General features: G+C 37.6%; 1 protein-coding gene across 2 annotated transcripts in view; it reads left to right on the top strand.

Annotated features, from left to right (window-relative positions):
* LOC148171465 (rho GTPase-activating protein 20-like) overlaps nt 1-23,160 on the top strand; it is a 37,927-nt gene that overhangs the window by 6,662 nt on the left and 8,105 nt on the right. Inside the window, exons 2-3 of one of the 2 annotated variants that reach the window (XM_088040967.1) lie at nt 4,126-4,399; nt 19,223-19,249. In XM_088040967.1, the coding sequence (XP_087897093.1) occupies nt 4,187-4,399; nt 19,223-19,249 (240 nt within the window). In that variant the 5' untranslated portion in view covers nt 4,126-4,186. The remainder of the gene's footprint in view (nt 1-4,125; nt 4,400-19,222; nt 19,250-23,160) is intronic. The other variant, XM_088040968.1, reaches the window with a different exon arrangement.

The raw sequence follows: 23,160 nt of genomic DNA, 5'->3' as shown, positions 1-23,160 counted from the left end.
AGCTAACGGATGCTGGCGATAAAAACGATGAATACGTTTCGGAATTGCTTCATTACAGACGAAGCAGAGCTAATTTTTAATATCGACGGCGGAACCCACTGACCGTGTCTTTCGGAGAAGGTTAATCCAGAGACAAAAAGATGAGGAAAAACGGAGACGATAATGAATACACGGAATTGGGGGGCATCTTCGGGGTTTTTAAAGCGAACTTGTTTTTGGACTAGTGAGCTACAAAACGAACAAAACGGTTTAACCATTAAGCAAACACGTTTGACAACGACGGAGGTGTGAAGAAACAAAGAAACGCGAATTTTTTCAAAACAAATAGTCCGAGTTTTTTGGTCCAAATATGAATGGGTTGGAGGTGCCATCTTCTTGTGGTCACCGCCATGGATGCTGATTACCATCGGCAATTTACAGCGTTGAAATCCTGCACGTTGTCCGCGCGATGTTCAAGGTTGCTGCGAAAAAGGACGAGACCATCTCGCGGACGTCACATAAAGAACACTTTATCTAACAGTTGCACCCACCTGCAATGCTCATATTTTCTGACTTAATCCGGAGGATGACTGATGACACGACTATTTGAATATTAAATTGTGACATTTTTTATGGGAAGTTTCCCAATTGTAGTGGCACTATTTGTTACTTCGGAGCTGACTTTTGAACGGGCAAGAGATTACGACACGGTCTTGGTATGTGCGAAGCGATTTTTCTTGTTGCTATTGAATTTCTAGTCGAATAAAGATTACACTGTTTACCAACATGTCATGGACAAATTGTGTTTGCGAGCTGCAGATAGATTATAGGCGATAAAACTCATTTCTGCAAAAGTAAAAGTGCTTTTTTTTGACGGAATGAACACAAATCCGGTTTGTGATAATACTGATAATAGCAGCGCTGCTTGTTTTGTAATTGACACCAATATGAGGATCATAAAAACAGAAGAGTTTACGATAAGCAGCGTGCAGTATTTCCGATGTTAAGTGGTTCATGGTAGCATATGAGGCTTTTAAAAAAAATTGTATCAAAGTTTTGGGGTCATACAAACATCAGCAGTGTGTCAATATTTGTAATTTCCGGTTTCACTTGTTGACTAATTAAGAAAAGTTGACCGTTATCAGTTGCAAGCAAATTTGGGTTTTTAATAAAGCCGAAAGCTTCAAGGTAAAGCAAAGCCTTCAACCCGATTTTCTGATGGCAGGTTCAGTTGACGAAACACCGCAGACTTTTTTTCATATTTTCCTCAGTTTTTGTCAGTTCTTCGTTTCTTCAGGTTTTTCGGTCACATCTAGATGACCTTCTGATGGCTTCAATATTTGAAATAAACGGCACAAACTCAGTCTTTTGCAATTCGTTTATTAACATTTCCAAGTCAAGAAAGTTTAAAAATGTGAGTTAATTAAGAGTAAGTTAATTAGTAAGTTGATGACTGGTCGTTTTGTCGAAAAATGCACATCTCTGTGCAAGTTTTCCTAAAGAAAACCAACACGAGCTAATCAAATATCAACTCTTTGCACAACTACCGTTACCACCAACTCCCTTCTTCGTTCCCAAGAGCATAAAGTATGCGTTATCAAGGCACGTAATAAACTTTCTGGAAATATGTAACCGAAAACCCGTGTAGTCTCCATAACGGGATAAAATTTACAACCATGCCAACCATTTTATCAGACATTTCGTGGTATATGACGTCCATCGTTGTACCATAAACGATTTCTCTTTGAATTCGCCCAGCGTCCAATCATTTTTATTCTGGAGTCGTTGGACTCGGCATTCCTCGATGCTTCCGGTCAGAAAACTCGTACTTCGAATCTTAAACACGTGGAATTATACAGGGTGAAAAGAAAAAAGAAGCGCGAACTGGTAGTACCCGACTGCCAAGAACAAGCGTTATAATTATCATGTTCCTGTTATTGTTTTTTATTTGTTCTCCACTTTATCTGTGTAACGTGAGATTATCGTGTCGTTTGTACACAACACGCTAAGAATTTTTCTCAAAAACGTGGAATATAAATCCCATGGAACGCGGGAAGTTCAATTAAGAATTATCATAATTTCTCACAAGCGAGACGAGAATTAGGCGATGGCTATCGGCAGTAATTGCAACCTTGGTGTAATTAACACTCGCAAGCAAAACGTATTTTTGCTTGTCAAAATTTGAAACATCGCGGCCGAAAAACCTCTCTTATCGGACTGGGATCTGGTGCGCCTATGTCATGTCCAAACTTTTTTATTTGTTTGGATATTTATTAATCGTAAATCTGGACACGATGCCGTGACATATTCCAAGAAAAGTGATGGGCCCAACGTCGGGCCTTGCGGCACACCGAGCGCGGATTATAATTCGGCACCAAATTTTGTTTCAATTCCTGTCCATTTCCGACCATTTTAATAGAGCAAACAAACACATTATAGTTTTATTTAGCATCTATTAGCGACACCATGACAGCTATTTACAGCAACCAAATATTTAATCGCCAATAATTAGGTCGTCTCCAAACATGCTAACCAAAGTCGAATTTCCACTCTGTTAATTGGCAGAACTAGCGTGAAATTCGTCTCATTTTCAATTCGTACCTCTTCCGTGAAGACCAAGGTTAACAAACCAAGGTTACCATCAAACCGTTTCTCCGCGAAGTGAGAAATCTGGGCCCTTCGATTAAATCTAGAAATGCTAATGAGACTTGTTAGTTATGTCCTTGTCCAGTCTCGATTAATCAGACCCTGTTAAAAACGTTTCGATAACGGAAAAGCATCCATCATGTGCGATCGGTGGTCGATGCGAACCACAGATAAAAATGCATATCGTTGCATATTCTCCAAGCGCCGAAGCATAACGGAGATTGCAGATGCACTTTTTCCACCGTTTGTTATCCAGAAGCTCATTTTTATAGTGTGGGATAGTTTATTTGGTCGTAAGAGAGATTTACATTTAACGACTTGTCGAAATCCATAAAATGAAAAATAAATGGGCTCTAACACTTTAAGCAAATAGGATTCATATGTATAATTTAGCTAGTGCCTGCAAAGGGGAGATTGTATCTAAAATTAGTTGAGTCTGAATGAAACTTTCAACATTTTATTTAAGTTAGAGTTGAAAAAAAAAATTATTTCTAAAGACTCAACTGATATCAGGTTACGGTTCTTTACAGGTTCACAATTCAGTTTGCCATTTAAAGAATTAAATTTGGTTTATAAACGCCATTTAATTCTGTATATGGCAACATGAGCGAGGAATGCAGAATGTACACAGAACAAACCCTGTCTCCTTTGTTTAATACTTTGAAATTAATTTCCCGGCGAAACGACAAAGTTAATATTAGCTAAAACAGAAAAATGCGTCTATTTCGTCAAATCTAATTATCTTCAGTTGATGAAAATGGCTTCCAGCCAATTCCATTTATTAAATTGTCCTCTCATTTAGTCAAAATTACACAGATTTCGCAGTCAGCGATTAGCAATTACAGTGTTATTGCCATATAGCCTACTTTTCACATCGAATTGCGCATTCTCATGCTGCCAACAATAAATAATAATAAAAATAACTGAACGACGTTTCACACATTGGGCACCGTAATTACAATTGTGAGTTTATAAAAAAATGTCGAAATATTATGTGAAGCAACGGTCCCAATGTTGAACCCTGCGGCGCTCACAAAATAAGACGTCCAATAATCCGTTTTTTTCTGCCCGTGAAATAAAATCATCACGATTGCAGAACGGTGGTTATAGATTTCGTGGCTTGCAATTATCGGTAAAAATCGCTTTTTAATAAGCATAGTGAATAGATTACACGGTGATTATCGATAAAGGTCGTTACGTAAGATACTTTAAAATAGATCGTTCGTTTCATCACGCATTGTTCTTTTCGGTCCTCCAGATCAGCCGTCAAATATTAGTGTTGAGGAGTTGCGTAAATTCTATGATTAAACGTTTGTTTCAATTGTCGGCTGACTTTCTCTAAAACTTGATAAAAAGTCATGAGGTTGTTCAACTTGGACTGTTCTAAGTAATGTTTATGCAACGTGTTGACTTAGGTAGGACAATTCTGACATGGATCGCGGAGACTAATTAGCGATCATAAATCTAAGATGTCACCATTAAGTTTCAATTTGATTCCAGGTCATCGTGGACTTATTCTAACACGTGCCCTGAACAACATGTCACGTTGCTAACAACTAAGATGTTCGACAATTTAATAACGCGAATTACGAGTCCTTCGTCGCGGAGGAGACACACTTATCATTGTCCAGAAGTCCACTCGGATCCTGAAGATAATGAACCGGTGACGCCGAGGAAGCCCAGGCTCTTGGAGAGGAGGAAAAAGGGGCGCAGGGCCGTGGAGTCGGGGCTGAGGCAAGCGAGGAGCTTGGGGAGGCTCGACGGGCTCAAAGAGGTGAGTTTATATTTAGTAATTTCCTTGTCGAAGCCGAAATAGGAGTATTATTTTTGCGACGCGGAAACTCGTGGATTTCAAGCAACATTCCAAGGTGACACAAAAAATGCAAGTTTATGTAATTTTTGTTTTTTGACGGAATTTGCCGTCTTTGTGGCTAAGCCGGCCCTGAGTGTCATGGTTAAATGATTGCTTGTACCATTCCGCAAGTTCTTGTAATATTTGCCAGCTATTTTAGAATTAACTGCCTTTACAGTAATGAGCATTGTGTAAATAAACGTCTTCGGATTTTGGTGTAAGAAAGTTGAAATTAATTCAACAATACAGTCGGAGCGGTCGCCTTGTTAATCATCGCATCCACGTATGTGCGCGATTTTTTCCCTTTTTAGAACACATGTGGCTACATTTTTGCATTTTAATGAGAACTTCTCATCTGAGTCTTTTTCTTCGCTTTAATCTTTGCAAATTCCGTCCCGTCGCAGTTGTTTATTGTAGTTTTTTGGTGTTGCGTCTCAATTTTTTCTTTGGACGTTTCTCCAGGATTAGGAGTTGGTTCGACGCAAATATGAAGAAACGATCGGTATTAAATTCGCGTGAAAATCCCTGAACCACTTAAAATTTAATGGTGCGAGTAAGTGACACGATAAAAAGGTGCATAAACGGCACCCATATGGTTGCCGAACTACCGGTCCGTTGTAATAAATTACCGTCTTTTACTAGCGTAGGACATTAACGGAAACCAATAAAAATTGGATTTTGTCCGCCATTTGAATTAATTAATGTTCCGCCAACAAAATGGCCGTAAATCAAGCCGAATCCCCGATTTAATGTCCGATTCGAGTCTATTTATTAAGTTTTCGAAAACTTGTAACTGTTTTAAATTACCGTTTTATTTTCTTTTCATCGAATCAACAACATATAAGTAGACGGGGATTTTTTGTTGTAATTAAAGTGTCTCGGTAAAATGTGATAAATTCAAATCATTTGAAAAAATTTCGCGGCATTCTGGAAAATAAAATCCAAGAGATCCCACGTTACAACTCGCCATCATGTTTTATTTATTTTCTTCATATTTCTAAAGAAACTAGTTTGTCTCTCACTGCGAAATTTGTAATGGTAATGTTAAAAACTTATAAATTCTTACGCGGCTCTAATTACAGACAACCAGTGGTTGCAAAAGAGGCTGATGGCCAAATAACTTAAATTCCGCATCCGATATAATATGCACTTATGTGTTCATACGAAACAACCAACCAACAAACCAAAAAACGCGTGGTTATGACGTGCGATGACGCGTCATTGTCGTCATTATTGTCTATAACGACGTAACGGAAACATAATTGGTCATCCGTTAGCGGCACTTTGGACGCGGTCAGTCGACACCAAATTACAAAAAAGTACCCATAAAATCCTCCAATCAATTCAGCTGAAAGGGCACTTTTAGTTGCGATTTTAGCAGACCACCTGTGTTATCTCAAGCCGAAAATTACCAGCGGAATTGCTTCGGCGCCGCTGATTTTAGGACTTTTTCTTTGGGATTCCTTCGATTGTCTGGGATTGGTTGGATTCTTCGAATCTCTAGAATTTGTTAGATTGTCCGGCTAATGGAGGATTCTTCGTAATTCTCTGGGATTCGTTAGAATGCTCTTCGGGATTTTACGAGGCGGATCAACATTTTTAAAAATTCTTTGGGATTCATTGGGTTTCAGAATTTAACAGTTTCTAATTGATTCTTCTAATAGTTCCTTGGGGTTCAGTGGACCGAAATTCTTTTTTTGTTTAAAAACTTTGGCTTTCCGGCAATCGGTTCAGCTGTTTTGAGACCACCCCGCGTCATCTCTGTTTTTTCGCCCTGAAATTGTTGCGTCATGCCGAAAATTACCAGCAGAATTGTTTCGGCGCCGCTCTCCTGAACGGCAAGCCCCTGCACGCTTTTTCCTGAAAAGGAACGAGCTTTCACGATAATTAATAATTTCTATATTGTGCAACTGCAAATTTTATCAGATCGTGGAGAACACGCCCGAATTTGCATCGAAAGTGCGTATCGAGCTCCTGAAAAATCATTAATGACATCCCGAGCGACGCTTCCTTGTTAGATATGCAAACAGGAATCGATCGAATCGATGAAGATAAAGCAGACCGCGGGTAACGAATTGCTGTCATTGTAGAAGAGGTTCTTTGAACTAGTCGTGTGTGTTTTAATTGCGTGGCGCCGTTCTAAATAGACTTCCTAGGTCAGTGGGTACAATGTTAGAGAGACAAGAACCGTACGAAATCAATTCGGCAACAATTTCGTCACGATTTTCATAGGAAAATCGCGATTTCATGGAAACGCAGACGTTTAAATAATTGCGGTGAGAGACGGTGGGGTTCATCAAAGAAGAGTAACAGTAGTAATGACCTACTAGCGTTTCGTTATGGTTCATTTCAAAGAGCGACGATTGCTTCTTCTATCACACTTAATTTGGAAAAAGAAGGAAAAGATACAAAGTTGCAGCTTCAATTACGTAGCACTTCTGGATAATTACGGTATAAGAAGACCCCGATGGAAAAACTCGTGTCATGATCAATGTAATTTACATCGTACATTGTAAGTGACCTCGTTTCGTCGCGCTTCTAAAAACAATCTCGGAGCAAAAGGAAAAGTGCCCAAGTTGGGGTGAGTTTCTCGGTTCTTCCGGCACGTGTCCGCCTCGTGGAATTTCCGCTAGTTCTAGCACTAGTTCAATGATATGAGCTGTCGTGTAATGAAGCGAATAAATGAGGTGGAACGCAAACAAGCCTTTGATGCCCCAGCAGTTATACACTCCTACTAAATCTTCCGCGATTGATCGCAGAAGAGTGCACTAATAAGATTACGTAGGATTGCGCTTTGAGAAGCCGGAGGCATCTCGTTATGTCCATTTTTACGATTAACGCCTCGCACGCAACGGGAGCAAAACGAATTTTACGATTGAAAGCTGTAAATCAGGCCAATCGATCCGACACCGAAACGAATTTTGTTCAATAAACTCACGTAATCGAAGGAAATTAATAAGAAATGTTGATGGAGTGGCAAATGACTGTTGATATGGCGAAATCCAACACGAGAAATGCCGTGTGGTTATTACAAATGAAGGAATTAATTAGAGTTGCGACAGAGGTTTACATGTGCTTTCTTTGTTCGATAGTCACGATTGTTGGATGAGAAGGCTTTTGGGCGAGGAGAGTAATTGATAGTGGTATTTGCTGGAGGAAGATTGTAATTTGTAGATGATGACACGTGCAATAAATGCTGGTAAAGGATATGTCGTCCAACGAGCATTTATTTGGAAAAGCTGAAAGGCGTGGAGAACAAGCTAAATCAGTGGAGAAGTCCTCAGAAGGAAATATCGCACTAAATCGAACATGTTTTCGTTTCCGCTGTCATAAACTATGTCAGCAATTATTTGAACCAGAAGTCGTAAATTCTACCTTTCTGGAATCGGCCAAACTATCACCTTTAAAGGGATAACGATCGTTGAGAAAAATGGGCTTTGGCTTACTGTTGACAGCGTTCACATGGCGGATTTCCAACTCGCTGAATCAATTTTGTATTATTTTGTAATTGTTGGGGTTTCCTATGATTGTTTTGAGTATTATACATATTATTTAGAATTCTTTAAAATGTTCTTCTCGGTTGCTTACATTGTTTGTCTTCCCAAATTTTTAAATCCTGTTGAAAATGTCCTACATCTGATTTCCCCTGATTTCCTTGCTGATTTTCTTGTGATTTCGTCCAACTTCGTCTGATTTCTTTGTGATTTAGTTCGTTTTTCCCTGATTTTCTTGCGATTTCGTCCAACTTCCCCTGATTTCCTTGTCATTTCGTTATACTTCCCCTGATTTCTTTGTGATCTAGTTCGTCTTTCCCTGATTTCCTTGTGATTTCGTCATACTTTCCCTGATTTCTTTGTGATTTAGATCGTCTTTCCCTGATTTCCTTGCAATCTCGTCCAACTTCCCCTGATTTCCTTGTGATTTTGTCATACCCCCCCGGATTTCTTTGTGATTTAGTTCGTCTTTCTCTGATTTCCTTGCGATTTCGTCCAACTTCTCCTGATTTCCTTGCGATTTCGTCCAACTTCCCCTGATTTCCTTGTGATTTCGTCATACTTCCCCTGATTTCTTTGTGATTTAATTCGTCTTTCCCTGATTTTCTTGACATTTCGTCCAACTTCCCCTGATTTCCTTGTGATTTCCTCATACTTCCCCTGATTTCCTATTGATTGGCCCTGATGGCCTAATGATTTCCCCTGATGTTCTAGTGATTTCCTATTGATTCTCCTGATTTCCTAACGATTTCCCCTGATTTCCTAGTGATTTCCTAAGACTGTAACACCGATTTCCCAGTTAATTCCTTGGCTGACTTCAAGAGTAAATCGGTAAATTCTCCGAAGGAAAAATGACGTATAGAAATGCACGTCACGATTTGTGCAATTTTTCCTGCGTCATTCTAAACAGCTCATTAGTTCTTTATTGTGGTAATATCCGCAAAATTCGCTTCCGATAGCGCGATAACCGTGCAATCGGCGCACTACTAACACATTTTTACTCTCGATATCTTAATAGACGTAAACACATTGTTTAACACTCTGTTTAACTCACCTGAACGTTACACTTTCGCGATACTGCCAATGAAATTATTCATTTTTTGGCCTTTAATTTGCTCTAACCCACATTTTGCTATTTGTGATTGTACACGAACGCAGATTTTTATGGACTGGAACGAACTAATTGCTGAAATTCAATTTTGGAAAAAATGCTTCCAACAGGTGGCATGAGAAACTGCATTGTCCCGAATTTCACCTTCGAATAAAGTGGCTATTCAAAAACGAGAAGGTTTAAGTATGCTAGAATCGTAAGTTATTGTTAGCACGTATAATGCGAGTTGTTAACACTGTATACCACATGCGATGAATAGCAATTATATGTTAAGTTCGATTGTAAAAAGAAAAGTGTCGACACTCTCCGAATCGATTGGGCAATTATCGATAAGATTTCGAGCAATTTGTCGAGAAGAGAGGTGATGCGCGGTTGTAAAAGACAGGACGACGACTGGAATGTCGAATTTCCCTTGTAGGGAGACGCTACTTTATTTATCGTGTATTGCAAGAAAAGCAGCGGTCTCCGAGCCGACCCCTGCGGGAATCATGGCATTCAAAGGAATTTTTCTTCGGTGGAGAGTGCGTGATTAGAGTATTTTTGCAGCAGATGGCCATACCAACATGCGCCTTTCTTAATTTTCTATTTGTAGTAACTGCTTTGTTAAATTTGATCAAAAGACCCAAAACAAGTGAAAATTTCCCGAAAAATTCCTCCGCTGGCCAATCAACTTTTTCCCGTCTTCTAGTTTCTTTTGTTCTCTGTCACGTGCCGTTTTTTTCCTGGCGCTTCGCTCCGGGCTCCTGCGGCTTAAACAATGCACTGTCCGTCTTGATTCGCATCTGTCTTCCAGTTCATAGCATCTGCCTGATTTTTGTTCTTGTTGTCAAAAATTGGCAAAGTTGACGAGTCCCGTTCAGGAGCGGCCATTTACTATCACTTTAATTAATGGCTTGTGTATAAAAACAAAACGTTGAGGAAGCACAAAGGTATTTTATATCTGAACGGGAGGAAACCGTTATGCGACATTCCAAAGGCACGAGTGTACTAATCGGTAAGTGTATCAACAATAAGCAGATGACAAACGAGGTCGTGGAGCCTTTCACACTCCATTGGGTCCCGAAAACGAAACAAGAAAAATTCTGGAGAACCAAAACCAAAAGTCCCCGAACGGAAGCCGCCCAACGATGCATGCGAAAACCACCAAGTTGGTAGTTTCGTACATGGGAAAGTCTGCATGTGCTTCGCTCTTCAACTCGCCGATTGCCCATATCAGCGTCCTTGTCTCGCTTGCACTTCCTGATAAATATCACGTTGGGATCGTTACAGTGTGTGCACGCATTGTGTCAAAGTTAACTTCGTAATGAACTTCCGCTCTACATGGTTGTTGGGACGATAACCCGACCTTTGTCACGACCTTTGATGAGACAAAGCCAAAGGAAGCTCGGAAAAAGTCTTTGGACCATGCTGGCCTTGGAGCAATTATGGGCCAAAAGTGGTTGGAACACGCGAAAACAAAGTGATTAAAAATCTGATTTTTTTTTGACTTTGCGCGCTATAAACGTCAGATGGAGATGTTAAACTGTAAATCCTCTCGACACTCCCTCGTAATCAAATATTGATCTCACTCACTAACACAATTTCAAGCACATAAAAACTGTTGAAATTTAGAAGCATTGCGTCATAGCGCTTTTAGCCATAATCTTGATTAACCCTAACAATACTGTGCTTTGAAACCCACTCGAAATTTCAAGTGGCCATACAATTAACATTTTCAGACATATTAGTCAGGAGAAACAGATTCCGGACTATTTCCATTAGCCTTGCTTGCAGTCTAGTTACGCAACATCGAAGGGGGAATTTATAAAATTCACAAGCATTTAAAATAATAACGATAAATAACGCACACCTCTTGGAGTGTTCTCGGTAACACAAGCCCAGTTTATTAATTTTAATACGCGTCACGATTTACCAATAAACCGAATCGTAGGAATGCAAATAATATTAAAACCCGATAATTATTATCCGTTGAAACTGTGGCGTTTGTGATGTGGAAAATCCTTAATTGCATGCGGGGCGTTAGCGGATAATTTAATTTGGAATTACGGCGTTCGTACCAAGTTATTTACAGGATCATTCTCTGTTAAATTAATTTAATTACCAGGAGTGATTTGTTGTTGCTTCATATTTGTACCGTTTTGACATTTAGCGGTGGATGTCGTTTTGGGTTTTATGGACGAATCGTTTCATAATGTTGTTTATAACGCATAACTTTGAGAGAAATATTAATCATAAATAATAGCGCTAAACTATAACTTTCACGCTGTCTTAAAATTTCTTGTTTATTTTGATTTAGTTTTTAGTTGGTTGTTCCAGATTTGCGCTCACACAAAGATTAGATCGAAATCGACGTGGATATGGGGAAATTGTTTTTTCAAATTGGTGTTTATTACTTCATTTTATGGAGTTATCTTTGGGTGTCATCAGAATATGGAAAAAATCGCGATATGTTAATATGTTCTTCATGGAGCTTGGCCATAAACCCAGTTTTAGCAAATAAGAGAAGAATTTAATATCTTTATACAAACAATTAAAATATCAAAAAGAAGCGGTGATGGATTTAAGGCCTACAACCTTCTAAACTCTGAAATTCTTGCTCGGATTTTCCAGGAAATCTGTAAATTTCGAATAATCAAAGAAACTTAAATCTGCTTAGACAGCGAAACTGAAACCTGAATTTAAAGTTTTATATCTCTTGGAATCAAAATTAGTTTTCATTATAACTTTTACCATTTTAAAATTTGGAATTAATAATAAACTATCAGAAATATTTTTTTCCATAGTGAAAAGAAATTCTGATAATCTACTTGGGAGAATCTGTGAAAATGAAAAGTGTCTGAAATGCACAAGTCTGAGAAAATCTACGAACTCGGAAACAGGAAAATCTGAAAAGCGGAGAAGAAGTGACAGGAACCGAACATATGTTAAGAACTGGAGAAAGTCTGGGAAAAAAGTTTAAGAATTTGGAAATTCAGCTGAAAAATGCTGAAGGTTCTTTTCATTTTTGTTTTTTTTTCTAAAATTAGTGGAGCAACCTATAGAATCATCAATTATCTAGAAATACCCAAATTTCCAAAGAGGTACTTTGTTTGGGAAATCTACAGTATTCAGAATTCTTGGAATAGAAGAATATTCAATTTCATCATCTGAGGAAGAAAGTGTACGAGTTTGATAATCTGACAACTGAAGAGGAGAATTAGGAAAATCCTGACAACAGACCTAGGAATCTGAGACCCTGACTCATCAGTCCTTGAGTAGAAAAAAACAGAAATTCTGATTATAATCTAAGAACTTCTACGACGGCCAAAAAATGGCGAAATTTAATGCTAACGAAACCTGAAATCGAATAATTTAAATCCTTTCAGTTCGTCTTCGTATTTTCTGTGCTTCGTTTTAGATTTGTCATAATTTCCTTGGCCCAGAGTAGGTCAAATTTCATGTATAGTTTGTTGCATACTTTAAGGTAAAATACTTTCGGTTGACCAAAAAAAATATTCTATGTGTTCTTCCATTGAAGGAAGCTGTGCACATTGTCGCGAAAAAACATGAAAATAAATAGAGCGTCACGCGTGCTTGTACCTTTTCCTAAAAGTGAAATGAACCTCAAACGGCGAGAAATCGTGAGAAAACCTTCCGCATTTACGATCCCATTCTTAATTACATCATTTTTCCATAGTCCCCGTTTACGACATCCCTGAAATTTCCATAATTTCTCGCACCTGAAACTGTAAACTGATTTTTTCCAAGCTCAGTGGTCACCTTCCAACAATAAAGTAACAAATTTAATGAGTTTTACGTGACTTCTCCCCGAAAGTCATGCGAAATTTAGTTAAAGGGTGCGTTTTCAGTCAAAACACTCCCCATGGTCATCGTACGTGACACGTAAACTCAAACACTGATTAAACAGAAGAGAAAGGTAATTTGACATTTTTGCGAGACCAGTTAATAACTGTACTAGACAAGTAATGCGTGGAATTCGCCATAAACTTCGGAGTGCCTATACAATTTCATTTCTTTGGAAAAAACGAATTAGAAAGTCGCTGCTTGGATCGGAGGTCTCTTCAAATTTGCGTAATCTTTTCAATTTCGTTAATTGGGTAAAGGTCGCAATTATCACCACACACGCCCAAAATTTGAGGTCGCTTTTAATTAATTGATGCGTGAGAAATACGGAAAGATGAATTGCGACGACGATAACTGTTAATGAGAGTTTTCAGTTTGCTTAGTAAATGGGTTAATCGAAACGCGTCAACTGTCGCTGAATTTATATAATTAGTTGAGGGGATTCTTCAGTAATTGGTGATAAAAATTACAAATTGCGCCTGGACGATGTAAGTAATCGACTGTCAGAATTGATAACAGAAGATGCCAGACCGGAATGGAAATTTTATCATGCATGGATGGAACAAAATGTTTTTTAAACGAGAAAATTGCTGTGTTTTTAGCGAGTTTAATTAAGATTTCTTTGCTTTCTTCCAAGAATCGGTTTATTTATATTTTAACTGCAAATTGCTTGATCTAATCAGGCATATTCACAATTAGAATTCTGCATTTCAAAACGACAAAATTTGAGTTTACGGTGTTTGCAGTTTTTGCATACACACAGTGAAATTTAAGAGCTAAATTACTGTAATTTTCGCATCTGAAGTAAAAATATGTAATATTTTAGCGACATTTATGGGCTTCAAGAATGTAAAATTTTATGCGTGTCGAGGGCACAATAAATAATAAAATTCTTGGAAATCCAAAGCCCAAGCTTCAAATTTGGCTTATTGGATTGGATTTTCAGTTTAGAGCCACTTTCCTCAGAACAAACATTCTTTGTTTGATAATTTGAAGTCTGCTAAATATTTGTCGCCTCTAAATGAAGGTCAAGAATTCCGTCTTGACATTGACTCATGTCTTATCTCGGTACATAACTGTAGACTGTATTGGCATTTTTTCGACTTATGGATGAAAAAATCGTCAAGTAAAACCTGCGTCTTATCATAATAGCACTTGCTTCCAAATATTTGTCACCATTCCGCTGCAATTACAATAAAAGCTTTGCGTGACTGCTCAAAGGCAAGTTTTCTTGAGTTTTTGCATTCTTCTCACATTTCCCACTGTTGGCCTTTGTCCCTATTTAATCTGTTCGTAAGAAACGGTCCTTTGCGTCATCCAGTTCTCTTTAAACCGCATGAACCGAGCGTGGCATTCTCGAAAAATAAAAATGAACCGGTAAATAAACAAAATTCGTCAAAGGCTCTCACCGAGATCATGTACCCTGAAACCAGCAATTTGGCCCGATGTTAAAGACGTCGTGTAAAAAAGGTCAAAGTACCCAATAATGAGCAGTTGGAACGCAATAATAATTTCAAAATGCATAACTTTAGGCCCTAAAACAGTTATTAAGTCGAAAGAGAGTAACGGCCTTTTGTTCTGATGCAGGATGGCGTATAATCAACCCGTGCCAAATTTCGCCCAGTTTTGTATACAATGTATGAAAGTCGTGCAGTGTTTTCCGTTTGATTGGAGGTATAATTAGCGGTGATGGATCATAAATTACGCAAATTTGTTTCACTTTAACAAATCAGTGTTGATGGCGGACTCCCTTTTGCAGAACAACAAATCGAGCAAAAATCCGAATAATTACATCATATATCTAGTAAATACTCCAATTATTTATTTTTCCATTAACGAGAACTAGTCGTGTGAGGCAATATACATCCGCGGCCATGATTCTCGGAATTTGCATCCAGCTCGCATGCGTTTTTCTCAATCTGTTATTTTTCCTATGAATATTAATGAAACGTTATTACTAAATTGAATTTGTTCTCATCAACTGGACGCGAGCCTAAAAATAAACCTCATTCATTAAGCCTCCTCCCCTATCATTTCTTACACGAGTTATTATCCAGCAACAACTAAAAGAAAACTGTGAATAGGTACTTTCAATTACTTCGAAAATTAGAAGCGGATCGGGTTGAATGCACGCTTGGGTCCAATTTGTCATATTCTCTTCTTACTACAATGAATTACGTAACGTCATTCATCTTAATAAGCCGTCTGCACCTTGGAAACAAACTGATACGGTTGGAGGTGTAATTAAAAGATTATCTTGCGGTTTGCAAAAAATTAATGATGTTAGACGGATACACTCTTTTTGGAGGCACGAGGTTCAATAACTTTTTGGCCACTACGAAACGTTCGCTTTCAACTTTGAAAGGCAGAAGATTTGGGACAACGGAGTTTGAAAGCGAATTCTGAGGCCTAGAAAAGGGACGACGTTATCAAATCTCGAATATTAAATGTAAATTGTGTGTTTTACTCCAAAAGTTTCATCACAGGAATAATAGGATTGAGTCAACAGGAAAAAAGTCGGGAATAAAAGAATAAAATGTACAATTTCAGAATTTTTGTTAATTCTGAGATATCAGCCGTACGCGATGACTTGTCAAAACCTCCTCGCCCCCGGCAGCTCTTGAGATTAATGAAACAATTCCTGCAGCGGCATGCTTAGGCCAATCTGTCCGCAGGATAGCGAACTCGGATATTATGCAATGGAATTTTGCATAACATGCAAGGTGGATTGCGAGGAATTCTCCGTTTTTTCCCGTGCCGCACCAATCTAAACCACAATTGATTACTTACAGCTCGTTTAGTTGCGTAATTACGCATTTTTCCGAGATACAATGCGAGCGCTCAACACGGACATCGCGAATTAATTACCGCGGGATTCATGCTAAATCGAACGTTTTATGGAACTCGTGCCTTTTTCTTCGACAACAAACCAATTTAGTTTCGTTATGCACAGATAATTACGATTATGCAGAAAGTGGTATTACGAGCAACGGAACGTTAACGGCATATGTGCAGATCGGTTCCGCCTTCTGAAATATATTGTTCCGAGGATTAATTGAGAATTGGGTTCGGAGTTTTCTCAATGCGAGGTTCCGGGACGGAGGTCATGGTTGAATGGACACGGGAGAAAAACAGATAATTCCACTATGATAAAGGAAAACATCCCGTAAATTAGCATAATCCGCCACATTACGCCACATCCCACCGTGTACTTTGTCATCGATTCTAAATAACTCATTAAGGTCACCCCGCAGGTTGCACATGTAAAAACCTCAACCACGTTCATTTCTCAGCAGGTGTTTGCAAGCCACTTGTTTACAAAATTCATAGAAATACCAGCAAGTCTCTAAATTAAAAGGAGCGTGGGCGCCCTTATACGCCACAAAAGACACATCTCTAAAAACCATTAACGTACTCGTTTTATTAGCACAAGTGACCATTACGACTTACTTTGTAGCAACTGCTCTAATAAACACTCAATTCTACGATCGTGCACTTAATTAACAACCAGTCCAACAGCCTTTCTTCACTTTTCCGAAAATCTAATCGAAAGAGACATCCTCGATGGCATGCTGCGGGTCACGTCGATCCCGTTTCTAAATAAAACTCATCCAAGCATGGCATATTAGTTTAATCCCCTTGACGAAGGTCTTCTTTTTTCCCGTGACGAAGATGTGGGGAAGAAGAGAGATAAGATGGCGTAACGGGGCCGAAGATTGAAGAACGCATTCCTTCGAGATAGGAAATCACCGGCGACTTGGATTTATTGTTATGGGTGTGATACCTCGCTTGTTTAAAAACATACCAAGGTATTTACAGGAGGATTAAATCGGGGCATCGCGGGGTTAAACAGTAACATTCGTGGTTCGTGGAATTTTGATATGAAATGAGGCTTTGTTCGAACATCTAGAGATGGGTATCTGCGGCCAATACTATTCGGACTAAAATCAATTTATCGCTTTCGAAAATTAACTTCAAATTACGTTTTTAATTAGTAATAATTAATAAATTAACCGACGCCAATATAAATAGTACCCGCATACTCTCACTTTCAAACTGTTTGACGACTAAAAGCAAATTCGTTGTTCCACGTCAAAACTATCAATGACGAAATAAAAATATGTGAGCTTTTAGATTAATTTCCAGGTCAACCTGATCAATTACTGTCCACAATGACAGTTGACATTGATAATAAATCTCATATTCCACGTCCAAACTCGATCACGACTGTTCTATCATTTTTGGGCGATTGACTGATTCGGACCAAAACTGGGACCTATGACCCGAATTTTAGAACATCAAATCTAGGCTACAGCTGTAATAAAAGTCATGGAGAAGATGCGCATAATTTCAGGAGAATTATGGCAAAACGAATTAATTTGATGGCTCTAAATTTTCATGAAAATAATTTGCGCAGTGACAGCGTTATGAAAAACACGTTTATGGCATGGTAATCTTAAGGTAATTGTTAATTATCTCGGGTGACATAATTGGAGTAATCTTTTTGTGAAATCTTAATAATAATAATTAGAACCAATAGCGAAAACACGTTTGCTAACTTTCTACCTAAGTTTGAAATTATTGTCGCATTAGTGTCACGTGAAACTGAAAATATGGCAAATCTCCAAATTCCTTTGAAACGATAATTAAGCACGCCGCTCTTTCAATTTTCGAATTGAAAATTACAGAGAAGCCGCCGTCAAGTCACAAAAAGAATTAATGGCATATCATCCCCTTAAATGGCGTCAAAAGCTCCTTTCTTTCTGATTTTTCTGCATTAGGTAGGTACTAAAACACGACTCTTTCAAAGCGCTTTTTTCTCCGTCTCGTCTTTTGCGTGCACACTTTATAATGGCAGTTATTTATCTCTTTAATCCCGTAATCACGCTCATAACAAACATGAATACACAACGCTAACATTAGCTATATTTCATCCTCGAATAATTTAATCTAACGTGTCGTAAGTCTCTGCGTTTAGTTCCATTTATGTGACAATGGCTGCATAAATATCGAGATGAAACGAGAGAAAATCGCGTACCACACAACCGAATGGGAATGGCAAAATTTTCCGGAATCTTTGCATTCAACAGTGGTTCAGATTAATGAAACTATTTCTGCTTCTGCATGCTTAGGCCAATCTGTCTTGAGGATACCGAACTCCGATATTATACAATGGAATTTTGCATTACATTCAACGCGGAATTCAATGGGTCTTCTATTTAGAAAGAGGGGAAAGAGAGCTTTTGTTGATATCCACATATTTACATTGTAAATTACAGAAATTAATTGAATTTTTGAATTCGGGATGTGTAAGACTTATAGTTTCGGAGATATGGAGCATTAAACAATTTGGAACTGAAAATTTACCATGCGAGACTTTAAACAACTCTACTCAATTTAGTTTTCTGCGTAAAATGAGCACTAATAAGTTTGATTCATAAACTACCTGCTGGGTAGATTTTTTTTTTAATTTTTGAGTTTAGAATATTTACCTAAGACCGCATTCTTAGGTAAAAAAGCGCGAGAAAAACGATGGTAAAGACCGCATCTTCCTGCAAATTTTCGCAGTTAGTTTTGGAGAAGCTTTATACATTTCGTAACTAAAAAATCACTATTCGAACTTTAATCGCTTATAATTTCTTTATTTGTGGTCGTACGTTAAAAATTCGCACAGTTTTTGCATAAAATGAGTACCAGTAACGTAAGTTTGCTCTGAAAATAAGAAGATAAGACCGAATTAGATTTAGATAATCGTTTCCACCAGCAAAATGACTAATTAATAGGCCAATATTTTTCAGATAAAATTTATTTTGTAATCGGCGGGAACAACAAAGAAGTCGAATATATCAATCAAATCCTTAAACTAGAGAAATAATGTTTAATAAACATCAACTTTTAAAAATAGAGGCTCGTTTCTTTGTGACCAAATCCTTCAGCTTTACAGCGTCGTTTACAGAAATCCCAATTCGTTATTTTTACCTCTAATAATTTTCATGAAATCGTCCCATCTAAAAACTCCATTTCGTTTTACGACTCCTTCATTTTTCAGAGGGAAGTAAACATTCAGACCCAGCTAGTCATTACGGCATTAACGACGATATAAAAAGCCCCTCTAAAAAACAGGCGTCGTCATTCTTACATCATAATGTCATCCACCGTCTGTAATTATGTCATCAACCGTGATACCCTACAAAATATAAGGTGCTCTCCCTAACGAACTAATAATTATCTGTTTGGGAATCCGACAGAAATATGTCCCTGTTACAGATTTTCTAATAACACGATTTTTTTTTCTAGGTACGTAAACGAGGAGTTGGAAGTAGAGTGAGTAGATTAGCGTAGGTGCCCACTTTTAAATAAAATTAATTAATAGAGGCGGGCAATTTAGAAAAAATGCATTAGTTCAGGAACACTGAGTTAATTACAAAGTAACGTGGTACAAACTACCGCCTAAAGGTACATTTTCTATTTATGTGGAAACTTTCACGTTTAACAAATACGTCACGTTGTAATTAGAGGGTCTGCTAATTGGAAATATCACAAAGTCTTTTTTGTGTAATCACAATCGCAGTCTTGTCTGGATTAACAGAACTTTTATGTGTCACAACTGAAGTATTCGTTTGGGCGGTTCCACCAGCATCTTCTTGGAACGCTGTAACCACTGATTACAAGCAACCTTAGCCCGGGGTTTTCAACAGGTATACCAAGTCTAGAACGAGGCTCGGATTAAACTGAAATTGTAGACACGAGAACTCTGGTAGACTACGCGTACCAATAAGGTAGTGCATGGTTGGCTACTTTGATAGACATTTCCTTGTTTGTCAAGCTGGAACTGATCTATCAAAATTTCACTATCAAACTACATTAATATTCAATATTTACTGTTACGCCAAGGACTTTGCTATCTCATAATGGACATTTAATGTGATGTTTATTGAGCTAAAATTATGTGTCTAGTTAAATTTTCTACTATTAATTCGTGACTTTTGATTGAAAAGGACGTGTTTTTTGTGTTGTGATTCTAAAGTTGGCATGGCGCAACGACAGATCACTAGAAAGAGGAAAAATGATGGGAAGAAGCTGACGCGGATGGGCAGCCAGGAAAAAATTCAAAAAGTAATTTTTTATTTGCATTTAATTTTAATTCGATCACTTTTAATTTTTATGTTATTTGATGACCTCAGATAACGTGTTTTTTCGCAAATGTAGGTCCAAATTTCGGGTCTAATAAAAAGTGAAGTTATGAATATTCATACCCACTTAGGTTTGATGTTTGTCCATCACTCCAATTTGGTGAATTGATTACATATTGGGTTTTACAAGGTTGTAGTCATTAGAGTACAATACGTCGTTTAGCAGGTTTAGAATGAATTTCAAAATTATTATCAATAAAAGTTATTAATGTGTTTCCCATTAACTTTTATGGTTTTCTTTTTTTAGTGGTTTTTGTTTTAGGTTTGATTGTTAACTTTTTTCTGCAGCTATAATTTTCAATCACGACTTAAAAATATTTTTATTTACTATGTCCAAAGCCCAGATTGACAATTTATTGCCCGTTAAAATCTAAATTGTCAAGATTTGAAGCATGATAAAAAAATACGATATTTTTGATTAGACACATTTTGAACAAACATTGGGTCGAATTGAGATTTGCTTAGATTAGCGCCGACTCTCAATTGCCCGTTTCACGTCATCAACGCCATCAGAGAGCTCAAAATTTAGTATAATAGTAATAATCGCAAAACTGACTAATTTGAAGGTGAAAATTTCACGAGAAACTGGCTAATTTAGGGATTAACAGATCGTTTATTTTAAATATCAATGTTTGCTTCGACTTCTAATTATAATCTCAGGCCGTCCTAAGGAAGCGTTCAATTTAAAGTTTTTTCATTTATAGGCGCCGGGTTGAAAAAACTTTACCTTGGTTTTAAAATGCCAAAAATTTTTCACACAACAGCTATAATTAATAAAGAAATCAAAATAATTACCACATCCTCCAACCTATGGACTGAAGTCCAATTAATTAAACTAGTCAGTGGATTCCCGCAGTTCTAGCCCACTTATGTCGCAAACATAAAAACAAAACTCAGCATTTCAGCATAAACCCGACTTTCTAGAACCTGAGGAGTTTTGATGACATTGTAAAAATGATCCAGACGTAACGGACCGCCGCAATTCACAAAATGTCGAAACTGGGCCAGATTACAGGATCACTAATTTGACATAATGTTACAAATCCAATTTATGATTTCATCTCGCAATCAACATTCCATTCTTCTCATCTTTATGCATTTGTAAGCACGTTGCTTTGAATCAACAACTATCAATAACTGGTGACACTGAAAGCATTTGTGATTTTTTCTTGAGTGCCACACACTGACTGGACTTTTAATTGCCTTGCTATCGGCTTTGGTTTTGGTTCGCTTTTATTAATAACTAATAACTCTGTTTTCTAGTAAGAGATTACGTTGGCAGGATCATTGTGTGGAGTCGCGTCTGCGGCAACTATACCAGTATAGTTAACCGACTTTTTATGTGAAAACCCAAGAAAAACAAAAAAGTTGATCGGATGTTGAAGTTGTTATATGAAACAGAGCTAGGCCTTGAGACGACTACTCTCGGCTTCTTAAAAAATAACACTGTACAGACCGCGGTTAATTACATCCGAGACGAGATATTTTAATCATTATGTTGGTGGAGAACTGGAGACTTCACAAATTTTGTAATTTGCTTTTTGTTGAGGCGGCCGCGAGGATTATATTTAATGAAATAACTTTAATAAACGATTATGTTTTGATCCTGACTTGACATGACAGTTGCAGAGTAGTGCAACTCGACGTGGATTCTCATTTGCTACCGTTTTTGCTGACGGAAAAAATGCGATGGTCTTACCTTCTTTGACTGCAAAAAGAAAGAACACAAGTTCTTGGACTAACTTGGAATGTACCATATGGTGACAAAATTCAATTATTCAAAACTGTCTCAGGCGCCATTGTGATGCTCACTTCAATTATAAAAACAGGTTCGATTTACATTTAAACTTTGCAGATAATATCTATAATAAAAAGCAGGGGTCTCGGAGTTGCTCCTTGGGGCACCCCAACGATTTTCTAACCACAAACAAATTTACCAGTGGCGCCAACATATCACCAATCGGAGATGCAATGAACTGAACAAATTTAAAACTGATAATTGGAGTACTAACCATTTTACTACTGTATTTATTACAGCTGAGGAGAAATTGGTAATATTGCCGGTAGTTTCAGGACGTTTAATTAAATCATTAGTAATAGGAAATCATTTATGCTTTAATTTTCAATAATAAAAGCACCTGATAATAACAATAATTTTGCTTGTACAAATAGAAAACTACAGTTGACAGAAATTCTGGAAAAGACGTAAACAACACGACTAAATTAGATCTTTGATAATTATTTCTCCATATTTAGAAGTGGAATTGATATTTACACTTTTGAAATGATGCCATGTTTTTATCGCAAAAAGCAACCATCAGCTCATGCCATAATTAGTGTCACTCTTTATAAGTCATTTAGAAATTAAAACAGGAAAATTCTGCATTTGGGTCATATTAATAATTCAATGTTTAGTTCTAGTTTTTTTCAGAAATTGTTTTCTATAAACTTACGTGCTAAAGAAAATAATGAATAATTTTGTTGATCTTTCGTGGCATGTTGAATGTGAAATAATGACTCTAAATGCTGATGGTTATTTCTGTCCTTGGCATTCTGGACAACTCGATACTTCAACATATGGCAAACACCGAACACACACTTTTCGTGCCAAACTCCTTCCGTTTTCGTGACCACCCAATTAAATTTCAGCGCATCTAAAAATCTTTACCTGACAAAGAATTGTTAACTACAGCTAAACAATGACACAGAAGTTTAGTCATCATCCTGTCACCTTTCAAACACGACGCATTCACCATTCTCTAGATTCTTCATATCTAAATGAACCAGAAATTTCAATTAAATCGATAAACCATTAGAGAGCGCGTCCATTGTGTCGATAATTCGAAATAACAAATATCGGAGAAAGTAAATCTTAATCCCACAACGAGAAAACTTAATTAAGATATAGCCAGGAGTACGCCGTGAGCTTGCACTTTAAAAGCAGAGTGCTTTTCCTTGTCCAAAAAGCGGCGACTATCAGTGAAAGGCTTCCAAATTTCGGTTTATTAACTTTCGTCTAAATTACGTAAGGAGGAGAGAAAA

The sequence above is a fragment of the Gnatocerus cornutus genome, chromosome 7 (assembly GCF_029298725.1).
Source record: "Gnatocerus cornutus isolate USDA-ARS CGAHR chromosome 7, icGnaCorn1.1, whole genome shotgun sequence".
Taxonomy (NCBI): Eukaryota; Metazoa; Arthropoda; class Insecta; order Coleoptera; family Tenebrionidae; genus Gnatocerus; species Gnatocerus cornutus.
This window is presented reverse-complemented; position numbering and strand designations above follow the sequence as displayed.